The sequence below is a fragment of the Sinohyriopsis cumingii genome, chromosome 7, assembly GCF_028554795.1.
Source record: "Sinohyriopsis cumingii isolate HCF-2022 chromosome 7, ASM2855479v2, whole genome shotgun sequence".
Taxonomy (NCBI): Eukaryota; Metazoa; Mollusca; class Bivalvia; order Unionida; family Unionidae; genus Sinohyriopsis; species Sinohyriopsis cumingii.
The window spans coordinates 18,899,986-18,918,256 of NC_142967.1; the positions used below are offsets into that span (position 1 = coordinate 18,899,986).

An 18,271-nucleotide genomic window follows, 5' to 3' on the forward strand; every position below is an offset into this window, starting at 1 on the left:
CTTGTCCCTTGGTGCTGAGAAAGTGGTAATATATATATATATATATATATATATATATATATATATATATATATATATATATATATATATATAAAGTTTTTGTTATACTGTATATATTCTGTATGTGCAAATTTGTATTTCACCCATCCAAGGTGAGCATTGTCATGCCTACTTGGTCCTCTTGGTTCATTTATCATATGTCAGTAGTATGTATCAAATACAACACCCCATCCCTCCTCTCCTTTTTTGAATTTTTTGAAAGACCCTTGTGCCACCCCACCCATGCCAGTTTACTAAATGTATGTACATCAGTGAAGTGTCTTGCTTTGCTGGAAGAAAGCATGGTCTTGACTCATTATCTGACAGGGACAAAAGACATATGAAGACACTTTGCTATGCTTACCCAGGAAATATTAGAATGAGCTGACTACATGTATACCCATACTGACATTCCTTTGAAATGGAGTCATCTGTGACCTGTCTAGAAGATAGGCATTGATTGTATTACATGGTTTCTTGTTCCTACCTTGTGTATAAATGGACCAATGACCTGTCTACAAACAAATGCTTAAAAACTTTCTTGAACATAAAGAAAGGTCTTTTACACTGACCTGCCTCTAGCTAGATATAAATTTTCATGGGTTTTGTCACATGTAGATTTTTACCTCTTACTGTTCCACTAATTTACTGCCTTTGTTCCAAGTTTTTTTTCTTAAAGCAGATACATCTTTGGAACTGTGCCAGTATGTTTTTTCCCCCCTCTATTAATTTCATATTTATTACAGGTAAAATGTCCCATGATTGAGATTAATTAGATGTTAACTGATGCAAACTTTAGCATGTGAAGTGTTTATAATAAGAAACAGGTCTCCTGTTGTCCCATTGTAGCTGAAGTACTGTTTATGATCATGCTGGCTGCCCAAGCACACTTTGCTATGCCAAACTTTTCAGCTTTATAAAATGAAACATGGTTTTATTTGGCTTGATATGGACGTCAAAACATCTAGGGTCAGTGCAGAGACGGTTGTTACCCAAGAATGCACAATGGTAGCCAACACTGGCTGATTCGATGGCAGGATTTGAACCTGCACCTTTTCAGTCACTAACTATAAAACTGGCTTTTTCTTCCATCTTATACCACATATACATGTAGGAGGGTTCATTTATGTCCCCCAGAGTCAGCAGGGAGGAGGGTGCATCATACCTATTTTACATCCCCCTGAGTCAGCAGGGAGGAGGGTTCATCAGACCTATTGTACATCCTACAGAGTCAGCAGGGAGGAGGGTTGTTGTTGTGGGGTTTAACGCCATTTTTCAGCACACAATAGGCTATGCATGGCGGCCAGCTTTAATAGTGGAGGAAGAACCTGTGAAGAACAACTGACCCATGAGAAGCTACTGGCAAGCTTTCTCACATACCCACATTGACCGAATTCTAGACTCGAACCCATGCAGAGAGAGGTGAGATGGCAGTGATCCGTAACGGAGAGTGCTTTAGACTATTTGGGACCCCCATGGAGGAGGGTGCTTCTGACCTATTTTACGTCTCCCTGAGTCCACAGGGAGGAGGGTTCATCTGACCTATTTTATGTCCCCCTGAGTCAGGAGGGAGAAATTAATGTTAAATCTAAGTAGCAGTATATTTATGCAGTAAGTTAATATCACAATCAATATCATGTCAATACTTAATTGCTTCAGTTGGGGCCCCGAGTGGTCATTATAAGCTGGTCGGCTTACCAGAAACATTCCTATTTTTGTCTTACCATAGTGTAACCTAAGTGCTTTCATCTGTTGCATGTATAATAGTTTATGTGGTGCTTATTTAAAATCAATGGCCAGAATATATGGTTTGTTGGCCAAGATGGGTACATACATTTTATAATGACCAATGGCCAGAATATATGGTTTGTTGGCCAAAATGGGTACATAAATCTTACAATGACCAATGGCCAGAATATATGGTTTGTTGGCCAAAATGGGTACATAAACCTTACAGTGACCAGTGGCCACAATATATGGTTTGTTGGCCAAAATGGGTACACAAATCTTACAATGACCAATGGCCAGAATATATGGTTTGTTGGCCAAAATGGGTACACAAATATTACAATGACCAATGGCCAGAATATATGGTTTGTTGGCCAAAATGGGTACGTAAACCTTACAATGACCAATGGCCAGAATATATGGTTTGTTAGCCAAAATGGGTACACAAATCTTACAATGACCAATGGCCAAATTATATGGTTTGTTAGCCAAGATGGGTACATAAACCTTACAATGACTTCTTGATTTTACATCATTACAATAATATTAATATTAATGATGTTTTTCTTGGGACTTTTCCATCATAACCTTTGGTTTAGTGGTTTACCCAAAGCGGCTCAGGTTTCTAGTGCCAGGGCAAGTATCTTTTGCAAGGACAGTCTTTGGTAGCTGATCTGGGTGACCTGATTGAATCTGTACCCTTTCTGTCTTAGGCAGGCATGCTAACCACTGCAGCTATTGCTCTTACAACCAATGGGAGAGTGCATTGTGTCGCTTTTAGTACCAAAAGACTGCAGAGGTTTATGACTATCCCTAGTGCAATACTCTGTTAGTCAATCAGGTATCCAGACAAGCAATCATGAGAGCAAATCTGTCTTACCCATACTTGATGGGTCACTTACTAAGCATGTTAATGGACCTTTCCTCACAATCAGTCAATCTTGCTTAGCACCTGCATATAGTTAATGGAAGAGCCAAAAACCAGGTGTGTGTGTGTGTAGTTGCACCTCTTACATGATGCAGGTCAGCAGAAATGTTCTGGAAATCTGGACTAAAATAAAGAAAATAACTTTGAGTAAAAAATATCTGAGAAACTTTAGCCTTAATTTGTCTTTTGATTTGGTTGATATACTAAGTTGGGAAAATATAAAAATCTTTGTTTTCTTATGTGCATGAGTTTTGGCAGAGCATAGCCTAAATTCACACGTGTTATTGAAGTTTTTGTGCAACTTAGTACAAAAATGAAATCTAATACACCTACAGAATATACCTAGAGAGGTTTCTTTGTGTGAACGTCTTATATATTGACATGTTCCACCTCTCTTCACTCTTTGTGTCTTCAGATAAGAGGAAATTTATTACACTTGAGGGACAGGCATGCAGAAAATTGCAATAAATAGTTTGTAGTAATTCTTGCGCCACCAACGCTCACAGTACATGTGACTCAGGAAGGAGGAAAATAAAAGTATATTGTGTATTAAATTATTTTTGGGAGTATTGATTCTCATGGTTTTATAAACAAATTATTATCTCGGTATTACTTGTTGAAGCTGTGGATCGGGAATTACTGATAGGCTACATGTGTTGATGTAACAATTCTCCTGGTAACAGTAAAGTCTCATTAATTTAGTATAACCTATAGTATGTATTGATTGGTTGAAAAATGGGCTTAATTGTGAATGACTTTGTATGAGAATTCTAGCCAGTACTCTGAGATGAATAAACTGGCATGGTCATGATAGCCTCAGCTTTTTGTCTCACTTCGGATGAATAGTGGTCACATGGTCCATCCATAACTTTGACTTTAACGTTTCATTAAGGTATTTTTCATGGTAGAATCTGCAGGTTTCATTAGCAGTTAATCATAAGCCATTGCCAAAAATGCATCAGAAAAGGAGGGCCATGTCCTGCGAGTTTGAAGGGCATGGAAGCCTAAGGTCATATGGAGCAACTGAATTTAACATTGGCCATTTTTTGCTACCTTTTTCATGAAGAAAATAATTTTGAAGAATTTCTGGGTTTTTTAAGAGAGATTTTTATTTGATAAAGAAATAAACATGAAACATTTTGGAGACTGTTCCGGTGGCCTAGTGGTCAAGTCATACCCTGGCCGAGTCATACCAAAGACTTACAAAAATGGTACTAACAGCTGCCTCGCTAGGTGCTCAGCATTAAGAGGTTAGTGTTAGGACTGGTCGGCCTGGTGTCAGGATAATGTGACTGGGTGCTAGACATCACTTTAAACTATAAACTGCCACACTGCAGATATTGTAGCGATATGACTAAAAAATTGTTAAAGATACATTAAAAATCCTAATCACACACACACATTTTGGATATTGCAGAATATATGCTTATTACCTCAACATCAGCATTAGATATGAGTACAGGATTGCTCAGTGAAGAAACTTTGACAGGTTATGTATCTGTTATGGACAAACTTGTGTTTAAAATATCATGGATCTAGGTTACAAGGGTATTTAAAAACTCCAGTACATCAACAGTTTCATTTGTGTATGTGGGTATCATTGGTTTTGTATTTCTTAGTAAGATAGATTTTCATGGATACTTTAATTCACGGTTTTGCCTCTGTCAAAGTTTATATGTTTATAGTCATTTGTGGATTAACCTCTCCAGTTATCCAAGAAAAAGAATACAAAAGAACAAATCCATGCCAAGAACACATGGTAGTTGCTTGAATGGTTAAAACAGGACTACTGTTAGTATGAACACAATTCCAACAGCAGGTGCCCTAAACAACACCAAGTCAAATGGCAGCTGAAGTGCATCTGTTCATTTGAGTTTGCACTATCATTATTCAATGAATTTATTAAACATTTAAACTTCTAACTATTACAGTTATTACCAACACTACAAGGGGCTGCAGTCAAACTTTCATGATTGATGTGCGAATCAGAACCATGAGGCAAAAACAAAGTTGTCACTGATAAAAATCAATGCACTTTATAAAAAGGACTGTCCAAAAATTTACATACAAGCAGTTTCATGCAGAGTGGATGACAACAAACCCATGATAATGTGTCAGAAAGATGAGACCAAATTCTTTGAGAAAGTTGGATTTTTATATTCTGCAATTTTGGGATTATTATGAAGGACGCAGTTTATTTAGTGCTTTTGTCAGAGAATGAGTGATGTGTGAGCTTTAGCTCTCCGCCTTAATTAGTGATTATGTATAGTAAGATTAGTACTTAATTAGTACTTGTGCTTCAAGCATTAGTTCTAGTGTGGGATAATTTTAAAATGACGTGCTTTTGGGAAATTTTTTAATTGTTATAGGAAGTTTGTGTTCAGTAATTAGAAACATAATTTGTTGGTATTTATGCTTTATGTTGATTATTCATTGAGATGGATCACAGTTGTGATTACATCTTAAATTAGAGTACTTTTGGAAATAAAGTGCACATATTTCACAAAAATACTTGTTGACAGTAGTCTCACGTGAATGAAGGAATAATGTTAGTTAGCGTTAAATCTAATTTTCATACAATGTTTCATTATTCATACTTTCATTTACAGTAGTACTAGTGCTTAAATACTATATGTTCTTTCTCTTTTCTCTCTATCCTCCACATCAATTTAGGCAGGAGTGGAACCAACAGTCACCAGACACTCTATACATACATGTGGATTGGAACAATACGAAAGGCTTAATAATTCTTTTTTTAAAAATGATTCCGATAAATCAGACATGTAAAAGTTAATGTTTGTTTACCGTAATAAAAGATGAATTGACAATTAACACTAGAAACACATCAGTAAAAAAAATGGGAGAGCGGGTTTTCTTCATCGCCTGCGACTTATTATTTTTCTTTTGATCTTCAAATTTGTTGTTTGGAGCAACAATGAATTTCATCAAAATTGGTACCCTTTGAAAAAATAAACCCAAATGTATCTGGTGTTTGGATTTCATTGCTGTTGAAACATATCTGCTTCTCACTCACTATGTCTATATAGTTATATCATGCAGTATTTATTACTAGCAGTATATAATTAAAAAAATTTAGAGAAACAAATAAATTCAGATTGTATGAAGCAATGGTTTTCACCTTTTTATTTTCTTATCTTTCCCGTTTTCCCATCACATGCGTGGACTGCTGTTGTGTCCTAAGTGATTAGAGCTTTCAGACCTCAGCAGAGTCATACCAAAGACATATAAAAATGATACTAGTAGCTGCCTCGCTGGGTGCTCAGCATGAAGATGTTAGTGCTAGGACTGGTTGGCATGATGTCTCATGATATAACTATAAACTGCCACACTGCAGACATGGTAGGGATGTATAATCAGTTTCCATGTATTGTAAAGAGCTGTATTAAGGGGCTATATAATCAATTTCCATGCATTGTAAAGAGCTGTATGAAGGGGCTATATAATCAGTCTCCATGTATTGAAAAGAACTGTATGAATGGGCTATATAATCAGTCTCCATGTATTGAAAAGAACTGTATGAAGGGCTATATAATCAGTCTCCATGTATTTTAATACGAAATTTTCAGAAGAGGAGCAATGCATTAAAAATGTCAAAGGTTGACTTGTTGTCACATGGATTGTTTAGTTGTGTACAAGGATTGCAGCAACATCACTGACATGGTAAATTTTCATATTTAGCTTCAAGCAACATTTCTTAAGAATGTTTGCAAAGTCTTGGATCCAAATGTTCTCCTTCAACCTTTCCGTCCTACTCCATTCACAATCCCTCTAATTTGAATGCTGGAGAATGCATTGGATAGTTTTGATAATAATCGGGAGTTTGTTTCTTATTTTTACAATATACAAACATCTGAGTATTTTATTAAGTTAAACAAGTTGCAGTGTTGTATCAGAGTTGAACTTTGTAGGCTGTTTTTAGGGTCGTTCTTTTTCCCCTTTAATAATTTAGACATTGGGGTACTTAAAAGAAAGTCTATGGGTGGGGGGTTATTGAGAGAAACTTTCCAGAGATTTCCCTAAGGGATATACAAAACTGCAGGTTATTCCCGTTTGAATGATAAAATAACTTTTATCTACATGTTTGTTTCTTTCAGATGGTTTGGCCAGGAGAAGGATTACAATGTATTGGTTATGGACCTTTTAGGTCCAAGTCTGGAAGACCTGTTTAACTTCTGCTCAAGGAGGTTTAGTATGAAGACAGTTCTTATGCTGGCTGACCAGGTAATTGGTTCGGTCATGGTTTTTTTCACATTGTTGGTGTTATCTTAGGTTATTGTTGGTGTTTAAGTCATTTTCTTCAATTCTATTGCTTGTAATCATAATTTCTCAGGCACTGTTTCTTGTAGAGTCACAGTTCTTGATGTGTAAGTATTTCATGAGGATGGTTACAGCTGCTGTTGAAAATCAGGTCATTGTGACTTATGTTTCAGGGTTTGTGATCTGGCCATACTGCCTTTGGTATATTGGTGCTGCATTTGAAAGAGGATGGGGAATAGTATACAAGTAATGGACCTCTTTGCTTGGCACCTAGAGAATGCCTTAGGATGATTGCAGTTGAAATAGATTCAGTTGTTTTTGTGTTTAACTCCATTTTGCAGCACGTACAGGCTATACAAAGCAGCCAGTATAATTAGTGGAGAAAGATTACGGGGAAAACCCTGATAATAACCACCAACCCACAGGAAGTTACTGGCAAGCATTTCACATACCCACATTGGCTGAGTCTCATCACCTTATAGTCATTGTTGATATACTATATGCCATATTCAGTTAGTACCTGCCTAAAATATTATAATTAGGGTACATTTTGTGAGGGTAAAGCTCCTCATAACAAATGCAATTTGGGGTACAGGAGAGTGTAATGTGATATGTATTGCGATATATAGGGGTACAGAAGAGTGTATTGCAATATATATTACAATATTTGGGCACAGGCAAGTGTTTTGTGACATATATTGCAATATATTCAGAACATGTACTGGCAGAATACATACCACTATATACAGATAACCTGATTAAGCCATACATCCCTATCTTTTTCTGACCGATTTCGCTGACAGAAAGTAGAGATAATATCCATGTGTTGTGGTAGAAAACCATAATGTTTTAGGTGGATATCAGCAACTGATTCCACAAGTGTGTTTAAAAATGGATAATTGTTAGGCAAGTTGAGAGAAAAAAAATTAGGGTAGGTCTTGTAGAGGTATTTTGTACAAAATTATATATATTTATGACATTGTTACACACAGACTAAAGAATGACTAACATGTCAGTAAGTGTCTGAATACCAAGTCCAAATGCCCTTTAATTTCTAAGGTTTTATAAATTTACACAGTTTATATAATATGTTAAGGAAATAGGGAATGTTTAGCAAGAAATTTAAATTTAAAATCCCAGTAAAACATCACAGGTAAAAAGTGTTCAGAAAGACCGTAGAAGAAAGATTGAACTGATAAAGGGTCATGATGTACTGATAACTACTTTTATATGATGCACTTGTTGTTCTGTTCTGTAAAGACTTGCATAGGTGGTGATCAGTTTTTATTTTATTTTTTTTTTTGTTTCAGATGATAAATAGAATTGAATTTGTACATAATAAAAACTTCATCCACCGAGATATAAAACCGGATAACTTCCTAATGGGAATTGGCAGGCATTGTAACAAGGTAAAAGTCTTTTTTTTCCCCATTATTAAACAGGGATAATGCTACCAGGCAATGTGCCCAAATAGTCACCACTGTCTTTGAAATTTTGTTTCTAAATTAAAGTGAAGATGGATTTATCTTGCCACAAACAGCTGTCCACCCACCCACCACCATCTCCTCCCCACCCCCTCATTTCCATATAGCTATTCTGTCCAGTATTTGTATGGATTTTTAGTGATATAACAGCATTGGAGAAATTTCAACAGAAGCATTTTACTGATCCAGATCTTGGTCAACTGCTGTTGCATTCTGTCTTTTAGACAGGTGTCTGTCTGGTGAGCAAACTTGGGCATCTTGTTTAATAAAGTATGGTCAGTATTTTGTGTATTTGATTTTCAGAACCAGGAAAATACCAATTGTTCTTTAACTTATTTTGCCATCAGAAAAGTTTACACTTCTTCCAAGTTTCTTTCACTTTACTGTATTCAGATAGAATGGAGATGTCATTTGCCCAAAACTTTTACAGACATCAGTGCTAGTCTATAGTTTAAACAATTTAAACCTTTATTTTATTTTGGGTATAGAAAAATTCTGCGACATGCACCTGGTATGCATCCAGTAGTAGTAAGTTTTGGTCAAACCGTGTTACTGTAGATTTGTGGGTACAAATACAGTCAGTATAAATGTACCACTTTAATTCCTGTGTTCTAAGTATAGGTGGATGATTAACTTGTCCTTGGTTGCAACTTACTTAAGCCTTTTGTCAAAAGGACAGTAAATAATAATAGGGACTGATTTGTAACTTGGTTAGCAGCTTAGCAACCTAAAGTAGAAAAAAGATATTTCATGTGGACAATTAAATGAAAAAGTTGAAAAGATAATTAAGACATAACAAACACTCTGGTTCTGAACATGTATCAAAGATTGGTCTCTCATTACTGTCCTCAGTGTACAATGTAGGTCAGACTGATTGGAACACATATGGCACAATATGGGTTCAGCCATCTGTATTACATAGCCCTTTCTTTACTGTGTAATTGATACTACATTTAGCCACATAATTATGCTTCATTGATACCAATCCAATAATTGCTACATTTTGTAGTCATATTTAGTTTGAATTTACAAAACTTGCTTTAGCAGGGTATATTTTGATACTGTATGTTTATCACGATATAGCCTGAACTGCTGAGTAGAAATTCACAAACTTGTACATTGAGTATATCTGAGGTAAGCATGTGCAAAAGTTATTGTCAACCTTGGGTGCCACAGTTGTGGTCCATGGGTGGAGTCAAAGATCACTCTGTGTGTGTGTGTGTGGTGTTTTCATAGTACATCAGCACAATACTGACTGCATAGTACATCTCTCCCTCGATAACTTATGCACAACAGGGTCCACAAACATAGACCGCACTATAAGCGAGGGCACAAGTTACTGAGGGACCTCCAAAACTGAAAAAAAATTGCTTTGAGACCGAGAAAACCGTGTGTGGGGGTGTCATTATGGAACTGGGCTCTTTATTGACTAAATCCTCATTTTACAATCACTTCGATAATAATTTTAAATAACATGTTTTTTCCAATGAAATTGTTCGTTATTCTGTTTAAATTACAGTTATTTTTAAAATGTCCAACATGTGAAAGATCGTTCCAACTAGTTTCAACAACCATCACATGTATGCAAAAAATCTGTAATACATCACTGCTTTTGTTTTCTTGATGAGTCTGGTTCCCGCAGTGGTGTTTAATAGTATCCTGCCAAATCAGGGGTCCAGGAAGCAGGGAACTATACTAACTGTTGATACACCACCAAACAAGATTCCTTTTTTAAAAAAAAACAAGTGACATTTATTTCATGAGACAATCGTCTACGTCGAAACTCAATTTTTGTATTGTTCAATTAGTACAGTATTGCTGTTGTGATTTCATTGGAAGTAATAATGAAACTTCTTATCATCCTTCAGGATATCTCTAAGTGCCAGTTCAAGAATTCTCTGAAACTCGCTTGCCCACAATGGCATCTGTGAAATCAAGCTCTTTATTTTATGAAGTATTCATTTCGCTTGGCTGCTTTGTTATCTTTGATCAGTTATGAAAGAGTTGGTTCATTTAAGGTAGTTTATGTTACATACACAATAACATTTATAAGTGTTCGATTGATCGAACAAAAGTGAGTTCACCCAACATATGATCGGAGCCGCTAGATTTTATGTTTGTAGGATTTTCGTGCCTTTTAACTTTTCTTTTATTCCACCATCTTTATTTGATTCAAAAGACATAATTAACATGATAATACAAAGGAGGCCAGCTTCTAATTCAGTGCAACAATACAACAAATCCTTCCGCAGGTCAGTTATCAAAACACAGTCAGCACTTAACTAGGTACTCAGAGAAACGCTTGCAGACATAGCTGTTGCGGTAGATTGACGCATTTTACGTTTAATTACAAGAAGACACATTGCATTTATGATGATTACACTTAAAAGGAACTAATAGATAGAACTAGAACACAAATTTCAATTGATTTTTTAAATTTAATTTGTATTTATTTATTAATAAGTACTGCCTCCACTCTGCATAAGTGACACTTTCATTGATCAAAATTTCCTTACATATTGTTAATTGCGGTGTACTATGAATGTTGTTTGGAAAGAAAATGTAAACAATTGTATGACCTATTTTTAAATTTGATATGAGTGATACATCAGAGTTTCCATTACCAATTTTGATTGTAATTTTCTTCAAGTTCAACAAATAGAGATCAAGTTTTGGAGTATTTTCTGGTTTTAAAAATGGGATCCACACCTGACCCCGCATTATAAGCAGGTTTACGAATTATCAGGGCGTGAGTTATCGAGGGAAAGGTGTACCAAGTGAGTTTAGGTATTCCCAAAAAGTACACATAGGATGATTAAGGCAAAAATGGTTAGAATCAATAAAATGCAAAGATTTTAAAAAAATATAAACCACACTTAAAAAATCCAATACCTCAGCTAGAACATCATCACTGGATGCATTTCAGAGCACACAGCATGCCTCCATTAGTAGCCCCATGTGACATGCAGGAGTGTGCAATGGTCCTGTTCTACATTCTAAAGTCTGCATGGGGTTAAAGGTTGGATATACAAAATGTTTCAGTTACAATGACATTATATATGCAGTTATAACAAGCCCATCATTTCATTATGTATTGGGATTTTACATTATGGCTCATGAGTTATTGTTGTTGGGTTGGGAGGGGCATGGGGATATTGGAATGTGCTGGGTGGGAAGGGGCATGGGGATGTTAGAACATGCATTGCTGGAAGTTTGCATTGGTTAGCCTTTACAGTTGATCAGGTTTGTTTTGTGTTGATGGTTTTTATTAATGTTTTCTTCATGTAAACTGGTTGCTTATTATGCAAATCATCTGGCCATCGACATTGTTTGTTACTACTCTTGATTCCACATTTTTAATATGATTTCAGTCAACATTGAAAAATTGGCTTATATGATAAAAAATGTTATACATTTTAATGAAGGGGTGTTGCTTTGGATTATCAGTAGACAGGTCCATTGGGATTATCAGTAGACAGGTCCATTGGGATTATTAGTATACAAGTCCATTGGGATTATCAGTAGACAGGTCCATTGGGATTATCAGTAGACAGGTCCATTGGGATTATCAGTAGACAGATCCATTGGGATTATCAGTAGACCGGTCCATTGGGATTATCAGTAGACAGGTCCATTGGGATTTAACAACGCTGACAGTGACTTAAGGCATGCTCCTAACTTTCTTTTCATAATCGATGTCTCAAACTGATCAAATAATAAGACAGTCAAACAGTTCTGCATAATATAAATACATCTTACTTTCTCTGCTTATACATTTGTTTTTCATAGGTGCATTTTCAAAACAAGATATTTGATGTATATTAACATTCTGATTGATGTTTGTGCATGTGTTGTTGGCTTGAAAGTTTCTTTAGTTTTCAAACTACTTAAACAATGATCCTTGTATGGAAACAATAGGAACACTTCCCTAATCTATGAATTTGAGTATCAGTGAAAATCAATTATTAGCCCAACTAGCCATAGACCATACAGTTTGTAGTTTGTTGTGCTGTCCATATTTTGTCATTGTTACTCAAGCTAAACTACTTGTTGTTGTTGTTGTTGTTGTTCTCGGGTTTAATGCCATTTTTCAGCACAAGATAGGCTATACACGGCGGCCAGTATAACTGGTGGAGGAAGAACCCTGGAAAACCCAGGGAAGAACCACCGACCCACGAGAAGCTACTGGCAGGCTTTTCCACGTACCCACGCTAGCCGAGCCTTGGACTCGAACCCACGCAGGCAGAGGTCTAAACTACTTGAAGGATTGCTATAAAACATTACACACACATTCATCTCAAAGCTTTTGTTGGTCTGAATGAAAATAGTGCCACGTTGTTTTTTTTTTTTTTTTTTTTTTTTTTATTAACCCCGTAATAGGTTGACCAATGGGTCGGGGAACCATCCAGGGTCACCTTACAATCAAACATTTCTGGTTATCAGATAATCTAGGGATAATAAATATAATCTACAGAGAAAGTAAAAAAGAAAACACACACACACACACACACACACATGCATATACACATGCATATGGCACACAATCTAGGTGACATGGCCTTTGTGATATTACAATATTTTGTTCCTGTTTACCATCAAGTCAGAGACAAGTTAAATGTTCATTGTTGAGGTCCATTTTTGAAGAAATTGGTCCTCTTTTTTATTTACCTTAGCAGTGTATTTTTCAATGTTCTTATGCATTGCAACTATTTGCTTAAAAGCAAAAATAGAAGGATTTTTCATATTGAATCTGCAAGTATAAATATAATATTTTGCCAAAATAAGCAGAAAATTACCCAAACTGTCCAGTTGTTCACTTCCTAAAAAATGTTTCTTTTTGGACAGATGTACAATATTTGGGCAAAAAGGTTGCAGAAACTTCAATAAAACAGTACCAAAACTGTGAAGTAATACTGCAGTCATAAAAGAGATGCTCAATACTTTCAGTTTCACTCTTACAGAAAGTACATTTGTTGTCATCAAATATGTTAATTCTTTTAAGAAAATCATTAGTAGTGATTATTCTATGGATTAATTTAAAGTTAAAAGAGACCATCTTGGTATCTTTGGTACAGCATTTTGCCCGGCTATATATATCAGACCACTCCTCACTACTTATATTTTTATTAAATACTTGCATCCAAGTTTCTTGCTTCGCAGTGTGTTGCCTTTTAGTTTCCTGTAAAAGATCTTTGTAAACAAACTTGAGTGAATCTTGTTTTCGCAAGTTCGTTATTTTATCCTCCTGCTTATCAAAATTATTATTTACTAGGTGGTTTTTTATGGCATCTTTCCATGCTTTAGGAATTCTGGATATTAAGGAGAAGTATTTCAAGAAATCATCGCTTCCAGTTTTTTGTTTTATTATCTCAAAAGGTATTAAATTACTGTGATCATCTACTAGATCGTTCAGAATTTCAAAACCAGCTTCTGTCCAGGATTTGTATTGATAAATCATTATAGGGGGGACAAAATTTTAAATACTCATGGATAGATACTCGTTAGGACTTTGCGGTTCTTCTTTCCATTTATATACTGCCAAAATTACATCTCTCCAAAAACTGTTTTTAATGAACTTGCTAAATTCTTCTAATTTCCTTCTCCCTAAATTCCAAATATCCTTTTTATTTCTGAGTATAGTTGTATTAACTAAGTTCTGCCATGTTCCATCTTCCTTTTCCAGCAATCTTTTAACCCATCTTATCTTAATATACCTAATGAATGAAAATATGTGTATCATATTTAGTCCTCCCTCGTTTTCTGGGGAAACTAGTATATCACGTTTTATTCTCTCTACTTTTCCACCCCATACAAATTTAAATAACGTGCGATTTAGTTCTGCTTCAACTTTTGCTGATGGGTTAGGAAGTGCTGAAAAAAAGAAAAGGTCTTTTCTTGGATTCCTGGAAATTTGTTTTGGCCAGTAGATCATCAGTTCCTTTGAAAGACTATTGTTTGCCATACCACAAAATTATGCAGTCAGGAAAGTAAATGAATTTACTGTTATTCTTTACATATAGTCTAGTCAGTATAGAGATCTAGGGGTATAATAAGTGTATGCAACCAACAATCACTTGAATTGATCTTTATTTTATAAGGATTAATTAGTTACCTCAGCAATTAATATTAATAATTATATATTTTAATATTTTTCACAGGTGTTTTTAATAGACTATGGTCTTGCCAAGAAGTACAGAGATAACAGAACAAGGCAACATATACCATACAGAGAAGACAAAAATCTTACGGGGACTGCACGTTATGCCAGTATAAATGCCCACCTTGGAATCGAGCAGAGCAGGCGAGATGACATGGAATCCCTTGGTTATGTTCTTATGTACTTCAACAGAGGAACTTTACCATGGCAGGGTCTGAAGGTACTGATTTTTTCTCTTGCTATGACAGAAGTTTTAAAATAGAAAATCTGATTTAAGAAAAACCTGCTGTAAATTATTGCCATGCTTTTGAAGAGAATTCATACACTACATAATTTGACCTGTTTTGCTTGCAAGTGTGTGCCAGCTTCATTATTTGGAATGTGTTCCATATATTTTCTGTATGATTGTTTTCCAGTGTAGAACACTGATGGGGGATAACTCTTAATTTTCATTACTTGGCAGTTGTAATACTTCCTATGATGTCACATTTTGATTAGCATGTAACCAGTTTGGTTTGTTTGCATGGTATGATCATATAGATGATGTCATGATTGATTTTCACTTTGATTTATTTACATGGTATCATCATGTACATGGTGTCATGATTGATTACCACTTTGATTTGTTTGCATGGTGTCATTGTATACATATATCCTGATTGATTACCACTTTTGATTTATTTACATGGTGTCATTGTGTACATGCAATGGTTCTTCCCGGGCTTTTCCTGGGTTCTTCCTCTACCATTAATACTGGCCGCCATGCATAGCCTATCGTGTGCTGAAAAATGACATTAAACCCCACAACAACAACAAAATTGTCTTGTACATGGTGTCATGATTGATTACCACTTTGATTTATTTGTATTGTGACATCATATGCATGATGTCATGATTGATTACCACTTTTGATTGGTTTACATGGTATCATCATGTACATGGTGTCATGATTGATTACCACTTTGATTTATTTGTATTGTGACATCATATGCATGATGTCATGATTGATTACCACTTTTGATTGGTTTACATGGTATCATCTTGTACATGGTGTCATGATTGATTACCACTTTGATTTATTTGTTTTGTGACATCATATGCATGATGTCATGATTGATTACCACTTTTGATTGATTTACATGGTATCATCATGTACATGGTGTCATGATTGATTACCACTTTGATTTGTTTGCATGGTGTCATTGTATACATATATCATGATTGATTACCACTTATTTGATTTATTTGTATTGTGACATCATATGCATGATGTCATGATTGATTACCACTTTGATTTATTTATATTGTGTCATAACATTGCTCAACAAATCCAAAAGCCCGATGGCCTGGGCCCCTAAAATTCCAGATTAGGGTCCCTCCTGTATTATAAGTGAGGTGCCCATCGAGCTTGTAAAGAAGAAATCTAATTTACCTTAGAAGACTTTGATTGCATGGATGCAATGCTGAAATTTATTTTCAAGATGTTGACCCTCCATAACATGGTGAGACATGCTAAAAACATGATTTTTATTTCCCAAAACCCCTAACATGGATGTGTTTTGAAAATTATGATTTTCAGTTTTAAAAAAAACAGGACCAAAAAAACACTTCCAGTATATATACTCATTACATGTAGCATGTATAACAGTAAAAAGTCATGATTGGAGCCAATATAAAACTATCTCTTGGGCAGTTTAAATACTGGCAATTTAAAGGCAAAGCAGACAGGTATAAACCACCATTTCATGTATTACCTAACAGGCTCACAGCAGCCAGTATGATGTGTTTAAAGACTGCATTGGGTGAGACCATTGTTCTAATTTGCATAGGTAAAAATTTCACAAAGGGGAACAACCCAATATAGGTATATCAAACAGATACTAGAGGTGTGGAGGCAAACAAAAGTTATTACATGTGATTGCCTTGAATGAGAATGTTTAAACCATCTGTATTAAAGATTATTGACAAGCTGGTGAACAGTGGCAATGCGTCTTTGAAGTTGGATTTTACCCCATATTTTAAAACAGAATGCATGAAAATTTCATTTGTTGGAATAGAGTTCAAGTGTTATTCATTTTTGAAGTTTGTTTAATAAGCAACACAAGCAAAACTAAATTTCAGAACTCTTGGTTGACAAAGTTTTACTTTATGAAGCTCACCAGCAAAAAGGGGATGACATTTAATTCTTTGCATATACAGGAAAAAACTTATCGACATAAACCATTCTGATTAGTTCTCTTTATTCATCATCTTAACCTTTCTAAAACGACTAATCAACTTATGCTTTTCATAATGATTTTATCCACGAAATAGATTGATTGAAAGCCATTAATAATCAGGCCCTTGTGTTTACATAGTTGATTTGTGCCCATACGGTGTTACAACTAGACAGAGGCATTTAATTGTAGTCTGCGCTTGTGGAATGTTAGTCAGAGCTTGTGCATTTTTAATAGTCACCAGCCCGGAGCTTGTGTCTAAAACATATTTTTCTTTATGAAGAGCATAATGATATTGTCTGCTGTTCTTTCTGTTGCTTTAATTTCTTTTGTTATCTAATTTCTTTATCTGTAACCTCATTTCCATGTTTATACTGAAAATATTGGTGTAAACCAAGCATTAAATGCTCTCTTTAAATATAGAAACATTGTCAGTCTATATTTTATGCTTTGTTTGTACTGACCAGGCATTATTTTGTTTTTGGCCAATACCTTGTAGCAAGGAATATAAGAACAGTAATGTAACATGTTAGATATAAAAATTCCACCCTCAGGTACCGAACATTTTGCCAGACAATTAGCAAAGCCTCTTGTCTGATATAAAATTCTGATCTTCGGGTGAAATTTACCTGTCTGGCACCAGTGCATATTAATGTCTTTTTTTGTTTTGTTTTTTCTTGCACTTCCCAAGTTAGAGTAGTAAATAACTTGGGACTTGGTGACTACAGTGCTCCAAAATTGTGAGTAAAATAGTCATATCTCTGACTAGAAGTTACCTGAAGAGTAACTCCTGGTTGCTCTGTTTGATGTTACAAATTATAACATGACAACTAGAAAATGTCTTCAGGACTTAATGATTGTATGTATATACCTTGTTTTGTGCTAAAAACAGCACTTATTATGCATGCAGTTTAATTCACAGATGGTGGGGAAATCTTCAGTTATTTTTGGTGCATTTTTAAACTTGCTAGGGTTAAGAGTTTTAGAATTTTTGGAAATTTATTTTCATTCCTACACAACTTAATCCCTTATTAATTGTGAGACTGCCATTTCTTCAAGGAAATGGCCATCTTTACATGCAAGTCTCACTCACAGTCTTAATGCATGACATATGCAGTGAACATCAGGTAATGTGAAAACTGTTAATCTAGGAACAAATATGAAGAAATTACTCAGCAGTAAAATTACTTTAAAATTTAAACACAGACACAGCGAAAGCTTCGTCAATATAGACTGTCATCAGAAGTGGAAGGTTGAGGCTCTTTATTAGTGAAATTTAAGTCAGGTAGTTTGTAGAGAGATGGTTTGTAGAAAATTCAGCAGGAAGGTTGCATTAGCTGATATTGAATCATGACTGATGATGCTGCTGGGTCATGCAGTTGCAGTAATCACAGAAAATTACCTGTCAGGCAACTTAAAATTAGCTATTCACGAGAACTCA

General features: G+C 35.3%; 1 protein-coding gene across 2 annotated transcripts in view; it reads left to right on the plus strand.

Moving 5' to 3' along the window:
• The window catches only part of LOC149794813 (casein kinase I), a 44,052-nt gene that overhangs the window by 16,563 nt on the left and 9,218 nt on the right, over positions 1-18,271 (plus strand). For both annotated transcript variants that reach the window (XM_089964470.1, XM_089964471.1), the window contains exons 3-5: positions 6,811-6,937; positions 8,284-8,382; positions 14,616-14,834. In XM_089964470.1, coding sequence (XP_089820596.1) covers positions 6,811-6,937; positions 8,284-8,382; positions 14,616-14,834 — 445 coding nt within the window. The remainder of the gene's footprint in view (positions 1-6,810; positions 6,938-8,283; positions 8,383-14,615; positions 14,835-18,271) is intronic.